A 14,767-nucleotide genomic window follows, 5' to 3' on the forward strand; every position below is an offset into this window, starting at 1 on the left:
AATATTTGATTCTGTGTCTCATAGATGAATTGGCCTCTGTGAGTAGCAGGGATATGATTTTTCAGGATAGCAGTTTTTCCTCCTTGCACATCTCCCATTCATTCCTAATGAATTACCCTGCTTGCCTACCTTTCCCCTTCTGTTTTCTTTTTGCTGTTGCCCTGATCACATCACTGGACTAGGACTGATGTATTTTGTTACATAACATCCCCTCTAAACTAAAAGCATATTTGCTCAACAGGCCATACGTAAATCTTATCAGATATGATAGGAGATGTGTGTGTGCAGAATGTGGAGCCACTGTTTGTTTTGGCATTTATTGTTGCCTTAAACAAGGTGTTTGCCTGACCTTGGCTCTGACCCTGGTTCTAGGCACTCTTGCTTTTTAGGGAGCTAGTATTCAGTGGCCATCAGTCTTGTTGTGTCTACCAAACTAATGTTGGCATGCTATATTGATTCTGTGGCCTCAGACATCAGACTTTTCTCCTTTCACCACAGTTGGATAGTCCAATGTTGATACTCAACTATCAGGTGTCAAAAAATAGATGTTCATGAGTATCAACATTAGGGCTGGGTATCGGTACTCGATACCTTTAAGGTATCGACCGAAATAACCCAGTACCAAGCAGTATCGAAACTTCTCCAGTCAAACGATACCTACATTCGATACTTTTTGTACACAGATCTAGACTATAAAACTAAAAAATGACTATTTGGATGGTTTTGCGCGCAGCCAATCACCGCAAGCGTTCTTCAACTTAATGTGACGTGTGATTGGCCGACTACCGCAGCAGCTACAGCCCATACAGTCTGTGGTGATGAAGTCGAGCGGTGTGTGTGTGTGTGTGACGGAGTCGGCAGTTCAGCGTGCCGAGATGCCACCAAAACGTAAAAAAAAAGGTATCGAATGAAGTACTCTATTGGTATCGGTATCACTTTAAGGGTCCTGGTATTGGTACTGGTATCGTAATTTTTTAAACGATACCCAGCCCTAATCAACATTGGAGTATGCAAATGACATGTGACCAAAATGTCTTAAGAGGATTCACATTCCCCAGTATTGCTAAAGAATATACTTGGGAAGACTTGTATTCTCTGTCTTGACTTGTGCAGCTTAGTTTCCTCCGTTGACGTGAGTTATACAACACTTTTCCCCATGTTTTCTGGCATGGATGGCACTGGCTGCTCCGCCAGCAAGTGTGCGTAACACAGTGGAGCAGAAACAGGCTAGTTGACCTTCAAGTCTCTCATTTCTTCCAGCCTTCTGTTTTGTCTTCGGTCTTATAGAGCCTGGGCGTTTCCTGGCTCCTCGCCTAGTTCTGTCACCATTGTGGTGTTTTGTCTGTCTGTTGTTGACTGGTCTTTGTTAGTGTAAATCTTGGGTTGTTTTGTTCGCCTTGAACTATTTAAAGTTACGACGTGCAGTCAGCCCATCTTAAGTGTTAAGCAAAAGAAGTTCTCAGGGTTTGATGATGTAGTGCTTTTTAAGCTTTCTATCTACAGTACATTTAAATCCAGACCATCTGGCTTGGATTGATGCCACTTTTTTATAGGTAAGGGGTCAACCACTGCAAGTTGTGATGGTTATTTTATTTAGGCTATTTATTTAATTTACTTTCAGAGTTGTCCTCCGTTTTGGATTCCTATTAGTGTTCTCAGATTATTATTGTTATTTTCAAGGTCTCATTTTCAAGGGTGACCTGCAGTCAGGTTTCCGAAACTGAAAACAACTGATATAAAACTATCATTCCGGGTAATGCAGAAGCTCTGTTACTGTGTTATTTCATAATCTTTCCTTACAAATGTATTGATATTGATGTTGTACTGTTCTCATTTATGCCTCACCTCGCATTGTACGATAGAGAAAACCTCCTCCTGCACATGCTTCCAGTTTGTTTCCATTTCTCTTTGTTATAGTCTTCCTTGTTAATGTGTCTTCCTCTTAATCATTTCTGTTTCTCCCTCCTCTGCTCCTGTCAGGTTCCTGAGGTGATCAGCGGTATTCGCCAAGTGTCCAAGTCGGCCCTGAAGGAAGACGCCAAGCCCAAGCAGGAGACCGACGAGGCCTTCTACAACTCTCAGAAGTTTGAAGTGCTTTACTGTGGCAAGGTAGAAATGAATGTGCATGTCTTACATGTGGAATGTTTGCATGTGACACGGCCATTGAATCATTGTCATTGAATCAAAAAAAAATCCAGGTGACAGTTGCGCACAAGAAGGCACCGTCTACCCTCATCGACGATTGCATCGATAAGTTTCGCCAGCATGAGGTGGAGCGCAAACGCCTGCGATTGCTCAACGGCCAACGCGGCTCCACAGAGAGCGCCCCCGTGGAGTTCATCGTGGGGGGAGAAGGAGACCCCCTCTCCTCTATCCTGAATGAGAGCCTGGAGGATCCCGACAGCCCTGGACTGGAGGATATGATCAATGGTGGAGGTAAGAGCCTCATGCAGGAAGAGGTTTAAGCTAACTTGTTTTATTGATTTGACTTTAAAGGAAAAATCCAACCTTAGACACTTTAACACTGTTAAAAAAGCAGCTATTGGTGATGTACCTTGCATTTCTTGGCCCATCACTGAAGTAGAAGGTAGAAGTAGACAAGGCAGGTTGAGGTTTTTGGTGGAAGAGCATACAAGGGTGGATTTTCCCCTTTTTTAAGAAGCATCCTCTTGATAGATATAGAGGCTCTGCAGTTACAGCAGAAACTCTTCCTACCAACCATGGCTGGTGCTGTCTTGGACCTTATTGGAGATCAGATGTATTAACAAGAAGATTTTAAAAGTTAGCTGACCAGATGCTATGGTTAGCTTGCTAACAAGCTGACATTATCTAAACAGAAAATGGGTCATATGTATCACTGCAAACATTATCAGTATCCAGGCAAAAACAACACATAAATTTACCATGTCTATTTGATACTGTTGAGGTGGCCAAGTGGTAAATTCAGAAATGCAATCCGCTCTTCTCAGCTGTTGTTGCCCAAGAGCTGCGGACTTCCAATATGGCTGCTGGAGGGCATGTTTCATTATCTGAGAGCCCCGCTTCCCTCTCTGGAACAGAGCTTAGAGACAAGATCCTCAGAAATAGATTGCCTCTTTTAGTGCATTTTTGTCCCCCATGATGAATTCGGGGGGAAGACTATAGATGAGTCTCTTTCATTTGTTTGTTCATACATTGCATGCAATATCTTAGACACCACTGATTGGATTTTGATGAAACTTTGGGGAATGATGCATCTCACCACTGCATTGTATCATTTTCAGAATTACACTAATTGGCCCAAAGGGGGGTGCTACATTGGTCATTTTTTTGGCCATGTGTCCCACACAATATCTCAGACACCACTGATTAGAGTGATGCATATCATCGCTGCACTCATTGTTGCATTTTCAAAATTTCACTGATTTGGCCCAAGGAGGGCGCCACAATTACAGGTCATATTTGTTACTGATTGGCTACACGGAGGACTGCGTCTGACCGTCATTCTTGGGACGACTCGTTTACTGTTGCCTTGTCTTTGTTCTATAACAACTTAGTGTATCCCTGCTGTATCTGGTCCAGGTATGGGCCTGTCCAGCAGTTCCAGTCAGGGCAGCCTTAGGGGAGCGTTCCCTGAGTGCATCCTGGAGGACTCTGGTTTCGAGGAACAGCAGGAGTTTCGTACGCGCTGCAACAGCCTGGCGGGGAGTCTGCAGAGGAAGCCCAGGGAGGGCGTCATGATGGGCTCCATGCGCCGCAGACACTCCAGCGCACCCAACCACGTCCAGCCTTCTGACGCAGACAAGAACCGCACCATGCTCTTCCAGGTACAGAAAATGAGTGCGGCGCTCAGCTGATAACACACCTCACACCGTTCATGATGCCAATAAGTACAGTTCAGTAGTGTCCAGGTACCTTATGAAATGTCACGAGATGTAATCATGGGCTTTACTTTTGTTGATGTCTTGGTTTCAGACTTAGCCTAGCTCCTCAGAGGTTTCTCCTCTTGCAGTCAAGAAACAAAACCCAGCAGTGTGGAGAGAGTTCCCATACAGCCGTGGAGCTTTAGCATAACAGCATGCCCTCTCACTGGAACATGTGGCTGAACATGCACTCACATGCTTAGCCAGCACCAAGGGATCCATTATATTTGAGTTTCAGTAATTTGCAGTCAACTGTTGGGAGTAAATATTGTATGCGATCATGGTATTGATGGAAAAAAATCTAATGTGTAGGTGTTAAATTGCACTCTTACTTTATAACCTTTGGATTTCATCCAAATTGTAGTAGAGGCTTGGTTTATGAGCAGAACTGTTAATCCCCCTTGTCAATGAGATGGATTGACCAAATTTTTTCACTTACCGGTAGCAAGTAATAATGAGGCTAAGTACTCAAAGCCTTCTGTTACACAAGAAAAACCAAATGCTTGCTTGTTTCAGCACTGTTTGTCATTCAATCCCTCTCTGCATTTAGCCTAGCCTCCGAGGTGCTTACTAGTGCAAATCATTTTAATGGGCAAGCGGCTGGCAGTTACAAACTACAAGCTAGCGAGGCCCCGTGTTACTGCCTCGAATAAAGAGGCTGTAACTCTCCCGAGCAGAATTTGTGACTGCAGCACTACTCCTGTGAAGATGTAAGGCCGCTTTGTTATGATTAGCATGCAGGCGGTGGAGTTAGCCAGCTGCCATTCCTCACACACCGTGCCCATTTCCTCATGAAGCTAATTTAGGAAACTAGAGCACAGCGCTCAATATGATACCCTCCATAGCAGTCAATTATGGGAAAAATCATTTGTGCAGACTATTGACCTTGGTATTGTGTGTGTGCATGTGTGTGTGTGTCTTTCATTGAGTGGGTCTCTGAGAACAGCCATAATCCTTGTCATGAGATACTACATCATAAGACATTGTGAACCTCTTTACCTGTAAAGTTACAATATTATCTATGTATAATTATCTATTACCTGTGTATAAAAGTTAGATTCCTTATTATCCTGTGTGTGTGTGTGTGTGTGTGTGTGTGTGTGTGCGCATCTGTACGTGTTTGTGTTTCACAGGTGGGACGTTTTGAGGTAAATCTCATAAGTCCGGACAGTAAAACAGTGGTGCTGGAGAAGAACTTCAAAGATATCTCATCCTGCTCTCAGGTTAGTTTGTTTTTACCTGGCTGTGGTTACACTAACACCCCCCCCCCTCTCCCCTCCCCTCCCTCCCCTAGTCAGAGGACAAGCTCTACCACCAAATACTTTTTCTTTGCATATATTCTTCGCTTGATCGCTAATGCATTACTGCTCTTCCTTACTATAAAGCCGGCCTCTAATCTTGTATCCTTGATTTGATGGCAAATTACATCTTTGTCAGTGACATTGAAATGTATTATCCTTGCCAGATGCAATCCCATTCCTTTGAGCAGCCATCCCCCCATAAATATAATGCACTAGTGTGAGCGCAGCGGCCATTTCACAAATTAAATGACATATTTTTGGCATCAGGGAAAATGTCAAGAGCTATTATGGCATCAGTGACATATGTTATCCTTCAGCAGTTGCAATTTCATCATCGCTATTGTGGGACTGAACTCAAAGACCTGAAAGTGTCCTTCCCCTCTGCGGTTTATGCTAGTTGCTTATTTGTGGGGGGTTTTTGTCTGGACTTTGATGCAGGGTATAAAGCAGACAGACCATTTTGGATTCATCTGTCGAGAACCTGCGGAGTCTGGTCCCAGTCAGTATGTCTGCTATGTCTTCCAGTGTGCCAGTGAGTCCCTGGTGAGTCACACAGAGCATCCGAAACAAAACCACTTCAGGCACTTTCAGCCTCAATCCCTTGATTTTAGTTACTAGAAACTTCTCCCCGCTGTCTGTCTATGTCTGTGTTGGTGTGTGTGTGCCAGGTGGATGAGGTGATGCTGACCCTGAAGCAGGCCTTCAGCACCGCAGCAGCCTTGCAGAGCAACAAAACCCAGATCCAGCTCTGCGAAGCCTGCCCCATGCATGACCTGCACAAGCTGTGTGAGCGGATTGAGGGTATGCATCGCAAACTCAGCCACACATCCAGTGCTTTCTCTGGCTTGACTCATGAATATATTGATGCAGGCTATATTTCTCTCTGGGAGTCAAAGCAAGATTCTTGTTTCCTCGTGTGTTTCCAGGTCTCTATCCACCCAGAGCGAAGCTAGCCATCCAAAAATATCTCTCCCGGCTGACTGACAATGAGCAGGCTGAGATTTTCGAGCGGGTTCAGGTGAGGATCGACGCTGCTTGGAGAAAAGCCGCTTTCTTCACTGGCAAAATGAGTGACGCATTAACATTTATTGGTGATGGTTTACCAGAAACAGTTGATTTGGGCAGATACCACAGCTGCTGTAGGGTCATGATTTTCCTGGAGCTCTGAAGTATGTCTGTGTGTGTGTGTGTGTGTGTCTGTGTCTGTGTCTGTGTCTGCAGAGGATGAAGCCTGGATCAGACCAAGAGGAGAATGAGCTGGTGATTCTCCATCTGAGACAGCTGTGTGGAACCAAACAGAAGTCCCACCTCCACATTGGAGAAGGCCCTCAGGTAATTACACTGTAGGCCTGGAAGAACTTCCTATAACTCTTCTATGTCACAAGGGCTGAGATGAACCTCTTACACGTCCAGAGCTGCAGAGTCGCTGTAGAGTTTTAGCACTGCTCTCCCCAGAGATCACTTCACAGTCAAACAGTGTGGCCCGTATGTCTTCAGGGTTCCCACGGGCCATGATGATCCTTGGAAGATTTGTGTAATATAAAATAAGGCTTTAAAAGTTTTTGACAATGAATGGATAGCTTTGAAAGTACTTGATTTTTTTTATTAAATGATGTGTAAATGATGAGTTGATGTCTAATGTTGACCAGTGTCATGTCGTACCCCAAAAGTGCCGATTTTGAGTCCTCGAATTTCACCAAACAAGACTCATTGAAAAGTGAAATATGGAAATGTAAAATGCGTCAGAGGATTTTTCCCAGGAAAGACCTACCAGACACCGGGTGTGATGTAAAAGCTTTGATGAACTGGCTATAGGCTGAATCACTATTTTGTTATATCAGTATCCATAGAGAGTAGCATAATAGACATTTATTTATATGAATGTGTTGTGCATTGGTACCTTTTTAATAAGAATAAATAATGAATAAATAACAATTTGTTCTTAAATGATCTGCCTGGTAAATTAATGGTTAAATTAAAAAGACTTTAACATAATCTAGAGCGAGGGATTGTGTGTTGAATATTTTAATTTGAATGGCTCACCCCCGAGTTCAATTTCAGTATTTTAATGCAACAGCCAGCTGTAGACTTCCTCGCAGTCTTGTTTTCAAAAAACACTCTCATGCATTCTTACTCCTTGACTGTAACTCCAAAACTCTTCACCACTCAACTCTTGGTTTGCTATGGGAAACTAACGTACTCTTTACACATCTACATAAATAATCCAGAGTCTGTTTACTGAAGCTATTTGGGCATACAATAAAAGCCACTGCAGTCACATTTTAATATCCGTTTCTTTACCTGGCCTCTGACAGCTTGTTTCTGTCTGTTGTTCGGTGACAGAATGCGCCAAACTCAGCAGCGGGAGACGGCACAGCCACCGGCGGCCGCTTCAAACTCGATATCCTGAAGAATAAAGCTCGCACCTCCCTCACCAGCTCTCTGGAGAACATCTTTTCAAGGGTAGGAACTGAGCTGAGAGGTTTTTTTTTTTTTTTTACACTTTTTCTCTTCTGCCTCTGTCTCTTCTATTTAAATTTAATTCCCTACCCTGTTGTTTTATCTTCGCCATCTCTCTCTTGCTGGCCGTCTCTTTTTCTCTCTCTTTCTAAGTTTATCCCTCTCTCTGTCTCTCATCTTCCCAACTCCCGACAGAACTGAGCCATCCTGCTGTGTCCCGCTGTGTGTGTCTCTCTCTCTGCCCTACCTTTCTATCTGTTGCCATCTCCGTGTCATTGTCATCCAGGGGATTTGGATTGACCCATATCTGCCAGTGAGACGGCAGAATAATTCCTTAGTTGATGGATCCAGGCAGTCTGAGACCTCTGCTGCCATCTGTTATTGTCTCAGAGAGTTTGCTAAACAATGACATTGTCGGTCAGGAAATATTTGTGCTTTTACTTAATTTCCTGATTTATTTCTATTTGATGTTTTTTTACTGTGCTCCTGACACTACCCAGCGCCTATGAGCGAAGACACATTTTTTCTTTATATATCAGGGACGGTTGTTACATTTTTAGAAAGTGTTTTATAAGGATGCTTGACCAATATCCTGTTTTTAATTGTGTATTGTATTTTTTTTTTCTTAACCCATTTGTGTTTTGAGAAGTCTGATGTTATGTAATCCCCTCTGTCTCCAGGGTGCCAGTCGGATGCGAGGCCGCTTAGGAAGCATGGGAAGCTTGGGCAGTTTTGATAGAGTAAGTGTCCTTGAGCGGGAATGTGACTCTTCCCAGAGCCGGGCCTCTGGGAATTCTCACTTTTCAGCCAGTGTCTATTAGAAGGATGTTATATTCCTGCACGTGTTCCCAGAACGGGACCCGTTTGAGAAGCGGGCGACCGCTTTGAGATGCAAACCTCAGGGTCTCACGTGGGGACGGAGGATGCTGGGCTGTTCCACGGTTTATCTGTAGCCCCCAAAGACAAACAGTACAGCGGGGAGTGTGTTTGTCAAGCTGTCAGTTAACCATTTGGGGTTGTTGGATGGCAGAACTATGTCACTGCTGTGCAGAATGTGGGGAGAGTGTGTGATGGAGTTCCTCTGACCCCCCATCAGTCATCAGAGGTATATAGGGGGGATCTGTGACTTATTATACTAAATACGCAGACTAGAAATGGGCCGTGCTTGTGACCCGACATGCTCCATTTGTCATATGACTTCTACTTTGCCTTTTATGTTGCGTTCATGTCATGTCAGACTTACCGAAAGTACAAGCTGCTGACTGGGAAAAAACAACACAAAATAAGTAGGATATGTGGGAATTATTTTTTGGGCTCCAATATCTCCCACTTGGCGTCACCAGTTGTGGAAGTGTGTCAACACAGCTGGCAAACACAGCAGCGAATCCACTTGTCCATGTCCAAGATAATAAAAATCAAAATTATCAGTTATTTTCACTGTAATACAATCAACCCGGTTTATGAAGAGTACTGTCTGCTGTAGTTAGTTTATGGTAAATTAGTAAATAAAATGATTTTGGAAGTGGGCATTCCAACGAGTTAAACATGTGAAGGCTTCCAAGTTGTAGCAACCAGATGGCATCCCGTTCTTCTGCTTCTTCCGATAAGACTTGAATGCGGCATTAAGCGTCACAACTAGATGTACAAATACACTTTCTTGTTTGTTTCACTTCTATTCCTTCTTCTTTTAATGCTGTTATTCTGTTTGACTTGCCTGCGCCCCCCCTCTGTTTAATCCCTGACACTACGAGTCGAATCCATAGAAGCAGTGTTTACAACCAAGACTGTTGTTTTGCCCTGCGGTTCAGCTGAGTGAGTCGTAGTCTGGGGATTGTGTCAGGATGCAGATCCCCTGGCAAGCAGGAAATAAAGTCAGGATGTCCAGTTCTGTGTCTGCTGAGCCGTGCCTCTCCTGGCTTCCTCTTCTTAGCCCTGTAAACAGGACTCAGCACTACAGTAAGTGTAGCTAGGCTCCTCATGTGATGTTGGCCCCGTCCCAATCTGAACCGCTTCATCTTACCCATATATCTTACATTGTACAAGTGACAATTAAGCCGTTAAGCTGACAGTCACGTCTAATGCGATTTACATAAATGCACCAGATATTACAGCGTGCTTTGTGATCAGCAGTGTCAGATATGAGTCAGCTTAATAATTGTGTGAGATAGTGATTCTATCAAACCCTGCAGTGACTGTTTTTTTTGAGTGGCTGCTTTTTGCACATTGTAAGAAATGTCTGAGTTATTGTCTCGTATCATGTCAGATCTTAGAGAGGGAGGTCTCTCGGAGCACGAAGAGAGGAGATTGGAGGGTTTGGTCAGGAGCTGAGCCATCGAGGGCCTCCCCACCAATAGTGTGTGATGCTGTGAGTCACAGGACGTTGGCCATTAGAATACAATAGATGTGGGAGTTGTACGGCCAGGCATGAGGTAGCACAGAATCCAAGAGTGTTGCGGGGAGTTGAACCTGGAGTGAGTCTTGTTGTGGGGGGCACGGGCTAGGTGAGTGCAGACCTGTTGTAACTTGGCTAGTTGAGCTAGTGTGCTTTATCTGGCGTTTGGCTTTACATAACCTCTGGAGTAGAATTATATGCTGTATGTGGTTTGAGTTCCAAAACAATTTACCATACATGCCCTTTGAATTTTGCCTGACTTAGACCCAGGTTACTCCACACCCCAGTATAGCCATACTCTGCATTTCAGATCATTGTTGTTTGATTATATATTCAGCTTGCAATTCATTATTCATCATTCTTCTCACTCAAAATTACTATCAGATAGATCAGAAAATTGAGCATGCTAATAAACTACATAAAAAACACATACAAATATATATATCTTCAAACTTAATAAATCTGCATCAGGCTGTCACTTTAAATGTGTGCAACATGTGCAATAACATCTTACCCCCTTTGACGTCTCTTTCATCTCTGTCACCCTCAGCAGGACGAGGAATCTCCCGGTCACTCCCCTCCAGGTTCCCCTCCTAGCTTCCCTGATGACGATCCGGAGGCCGGCCTGCAGTTCCGTCGGCGCGCTCACACCTTCAGCCATCCCCCTGTGAAGAAACGCATCTCCTTCGAGGGCCAGCCGGCCACCCAGAGCAAGCAGGCCCCGCTCCGCAGACAGCAGTCTGTGAACCCTGAACTACTGCAGGGCAGGTAACTCAACCAGCATCACTTCCATGTCACTATTGTTCTAGTTTGAGTAAGGAATGATCTATTTCACGCAACCTTTGGTAAACTTGCTGGAGTGGATGTGGTTTCCCTAGAATAAATTGTACTGAAATGTTTGGGATATATTGGAGGGAGTTTTGGGGTTCTGTTTGAAGACACTTATGGCTAAAGCTAACATTGTTATGGAAATTCTTAACCTGTTGCTCTCCTTTAATCAGTTTGACACTAACTGGGAAATACTAAATATTTAGTTGACCTTTGACATACACACACAATGTAATCTATTTGCAGCGCTTTGATCAATCCTAAACTCTGAGAAATCTCCCCAGCTCCAGCCCCACTGTCCTTGAACAATAGCATCACAAGTTTCCTGTCACTGTTTGATGCCTCATGAGTCTGCAGGGTTTTTCTGAGCTCCGAGCTGCAGCCCTTTCTTTGTATAATGTGTTTGTTTTTATTTGTGGCCGTTTCATGTGTGTTCGGCTCACCCAGTCCCGTGGCCGTCTCGAGAACGCGCAGCGTCTCGGAGAGTGAGTCCTCCTTCAGCCTCCCCTCCTCCTTCTCCGCTCCCACTTTCCTGAAAAGCTTTTACCAGGGCTCCCTGGGGTCCCTGGGCTCCCTGGCTGACAGTGGGAGCCTCAAGAGGTGAGAGGGGGTGCACAGCCGACCCCCTGCTTAGACCCGAAAGCATCGGCCAGGGACAGAGGGGATGGGAGGGAGGTGCTGTTCATGGCTGGGAAGGCGGTAGCCATATTCGTGTTCGTCTGTCCAAACCTTTTAACATCTAGCTTTCTACCTTTTTCTATCGACAGCCCCTGTTTTTTTAACAGAAAAGATTACTGTCTAGCTGGACTCTTCCTATTTTCCTCAGAAGTAGAAGGGGATGCTGATGTGCTCCACTCTTGTTTTATTTGCATGCAGATATGAAGCTTTTTTGCATGGCAAGGCTATGTTTAACCTGCAACTACAGCCTTTATTAACTGCATTACACACTTTTGCCATCAACTTTATTGACCAATGCAGTTCATGATGCTTAAAAGAAACTTTGAGCATCATAATGTCATGTCAAATTCAGACTCAGTTTAGTGATGTATTTATTCTGAAAGGTTGCTATTAGTTGATGTTCAACTGTAGTAATTAATCAGTTACTATATTCTCAAGGAAACAAGACATAAGATGCCCCGAGAGTCTCCTGATTGTCTTTGCACCATCCTGGCAGGGTCTAACATGGCAGAACGTCTGGGTGGGGGAAAGTAAAGGTTAACATTTCCATTATGAATGAGATTCAGTTGTGCAGACCGCTGTCGACTGTCAATTCCAGGGGATGTTTTCCCCCTCTGACAGCAGTGCAGCCCTCGGAGCGCTTGCATTGTTAATGTCACCAGCAAGAGCAACAAGAATGGCGCTTTCAGCACACCTAGCCCCCCAGTGATGCATAAGATCAGGTTTAGATTACAACTATTGAAAAGCCTGTAGACCTACTGGGTATTTTCATCTGTATATGTCACCAAAGTCTGCATTATCTGTATTGTGCCTTTCTGCGACTTCCTTATGACTTTATCTGTACTGGCAGGAAATCATGGTGCGATAATATGACAAGTGAAGAGTTTCAGATCGGTTCATTTGAATGATGGAAGTCAAAGAGAAGAAGCGATGTTAAAGTTGACAGGACAGCTGTAAGAACACAATCATCATCCCAGCGGCCCTGGCCTCAAGCGGAGGTCACTTCCTGTTATTCGTTGTCCACATGATCAGACGGGCACTGTGTGCTGACCGGGCTCAGCACAAGCTCTCAACTGATCCCTCGCCTAATGACATAATAGGCTCATCTCCTCCATGGTGAAAAGTGAATTGAAATGTGGTAATTTGAAGTTATCAGGCCTAATCAACTCGTGTCACAAAACCTCTTACTTGTGCACTTGACATTTCAGTTTGACACTCAGCAGCTCCTGTGTGTGCGACTTGATGTGTTAAATGTGAAATTCAAGTGACACGAGTTGGTGAGCAGTGAGGTTTTTGACTCTCTAACAGTGTTTTCTTCTCTCCCCACAAGAGCAACCTCTTTTCCAGGAAATGAGCAAACACCCGTGCACCGCAACTTTGGCTGTTTGTGTGTCTGATGTTTGTTGTCGTTTTACATACTAATTTTGAGCTGCAACACTACCGGCTGCTTTATTAATACGGGTATTGGGTATCAGTCAATGTATTGGCCTTGTGTATGTTTGTCATCCGTGTTCTTAAGGTTCATCCTGACTGTTTTGCAGCAACTCAGAGAGATTGTGTTGATGAGGTGCCTGTATAAGGTTTCCTTTGTCCTGCCTGAGTGGAGAGATTAGATGTGTGTGTTTGTGTGTGTGTATGCGTACTAGAGGATGTGTGCTGGTGTGTCTGTGCATTTGTAGGTGTGCATATGCCTTCTAAAAGGGTGCTGAAAGACTGTTAGTGTAAGATGACACCTGACTCTTTTATCGGGTGTCATGACTGTGCCGTCTGCTCCTGCAGTAATGGGGAAGGCAGGAAGAGGACTCTGTCTAGCTGCAGCAGCGACTCAGTGAGCGGAGGGGGTCTCCCACCCACCCCACGCAGGGTCTCCTGGAGGCAGAAGATCTTCCTGAGGGTGGCCTCGCCCATGAACAAGCCTTCTGCATCCATGCAGCACCCAGGTCTGACACTAGATACAGCTGTAACACAATCACTTTTGACATTCAAGCAAGGCACGGCGTGATGCACAATGAATAAGCTCTGAATAATCTACAAGCACATAGAAAATAGTACAAAACACCAAGGCTGGAGGGGAAATTAATTCTCCTTACAATTACAAAGCTCCTGATTTTCAAATTGCATGTGTACATGGAAATTGCAGACATTCAGTAAAGCTTCAGTGGAAACAGGAGGCTGCATGCATGAACACTACTGGTAGAGGAGCTCTTCAAAGTGATCCTCCAGCCTATTCCCACAGCTTTTTTTTGCCTCTTCTTGCCTAAAGCGCATAGTCTTTCTTAGCTTACTTTGACCTCAAGGGATCTCATAGCTTAAGAATTTTAACTTGGAGATGATTCTCAGGTTATTAAAAAGAACATCTTGGGCAGTTTTTTGGGGAGGCTCAATGTTTTTGAACATGATTTTGCAAAGAAAAAATTTATGAGCAGTTACCAAAAAATGGTCATCAATAACATTTTATGTTTTTTTACTGCAGTCAAGTGGTGCAGTGAATCAAAGCGAATCAAATTGAAAATCATAATGCGTTGAGACGTGATGGCATGGAATCACAACCTCAAGAACTGAAATAAATTTAAATTGTGAGATGCTTTCCCATTCCCATATTCATAAATGCAAATCTTGATGCACCAAACCAAAATAGAAAAATGCACCATTTTTGGATGCTTTATCCAACCATAGACCACAACCACAGAACCATGAGTGCATTTTTATTTTTTATGTTGTTTTTTTTAAATAATGGGTTGCCCCATTAGGGATTGAACCTCTAATCCTGGCAGTGTTCATCCCATGCTCTACCCACTGGGCCATACAGGACATGCATTTTAAACATAGTCCATATACTTTGAACATTTGCTTTGTATGTTAAAGCTATTTACTAATAAAAACGACTTTACGTTAGACCACTGTGATGCCAGGGAGCTGTTGCCCCTCTCTCCCCGTTCCTTGGACTCGGGTCAGGACCCCTTTGGGCGCCTGCTGCCCCCCTCAGATGACCCCCTGAGTGGGGAGAGGCCGAAGAGGACGGGGGCCAACTACCGGTCCCTCTGGAAAACCGCCATCCACCAGCAGATCCTGCTGCTGCGTATGGAGAAGGAGAACCAGAGGCTGGAGGGTGAGTTGCAGTCGGTACTGGCCACATGACGTATTGCTATCTGCTCTAGACTTAATCCTTTCTTTGGTCATATGAATCCCAAACATAAAGAACCCTA

General features: G+C 44.3%; 1 protein-coding gene across 7 annotated transcripts in view; it reads left to right on the top strand.

Annotated features, from left to right (window-relative positions):
- The window catches only part of tbc1d4 (TBC1 domain family, member 4), a 31,862-nt gene that overhangs the window by 6,797 nt on the left and 10,298 nt on the right, over positions 1 to 14,767 (top strand). For 2 of the 7 annotated variants that reach the window (XM_071520392.1, XM_071520390.1), the window contains exons 2-15: positions 1,981 to 2,109; positions 2,199 to 2,436; positions 3,562 to 3,806; positions 5,036 to 5,125; positions 5,642 to 5,746; positions 5,872 to 6,004; positions 6,130 to 6,221; positions 6,425 to 6,535; positions 7,547 to 7,666; positions 8,344 to 8,403; positions 10,606 to 10,823; positions 11,331 to 11,483; positions 13,341 to 13,501; positions 14,458 to 14,670. In XM_071520392.1, coding sequence (XP_071376493.1) covers positions 1,981 to 2,109; positions 2,199 to 2,436; positions 3,562 to 3,806; positions 5,036 to 5,125; positions 5,642 to 5,746; positions 5,872 to 6,004; positions 6,130 to 6,221; positions 6,425 to 6,535; positions 7,547 to 7,666; positions 8,344 to 8,403; positions 10,606 to 10,823; positions 11,331 to 11,483; positions 13,341 to 13,501; positions 14,458 to 14,670 — 2,068 coding nt within the window. The remainder of the gene's footprint in view (positions 1 to 1,980; positions 2,110 to 2,198; positions 2,437 to 3,561; positions 3,807 to 5,035; positions 5,126 to 5,641; positions 5,747 to 5,871; positions 6,005 to 6,129; positions 6,222 to 6,424; positions 6,536 to 7,546; positions 7,667 to 8,343; positions 8,404 to 10,605; positions 10,824 to 11,330; positions 11,484 to 13,340; positions 13,502 to 14,457; positions 14,671 to 14,767) is intronic. The other 5 variants (XM_071520394.1, XM_071520393.1, XM_071520391.1 and 2 more) reach the window with 4 other exon arrangements.

The sequence above is a fragment of the Centroberyx affinis genome, unplaced genomic scaffold, assembly GCF_046629955.1.
Source record: "Centroberyx affinis isolate AG114_WGS23_722 - 3 ecotype Tasmania unplaced genomic scaffold, CSIRO-AGI_Caff_v1 ptg000798l_1, whole genome shotgun sequence".
Classification (NCBI taxonomy): Eukaryota; Metazoa; Chordata; class Actinopteri; order Beryciformes; family Berycidae; genus Centroberyx; species Centroberyx affinis.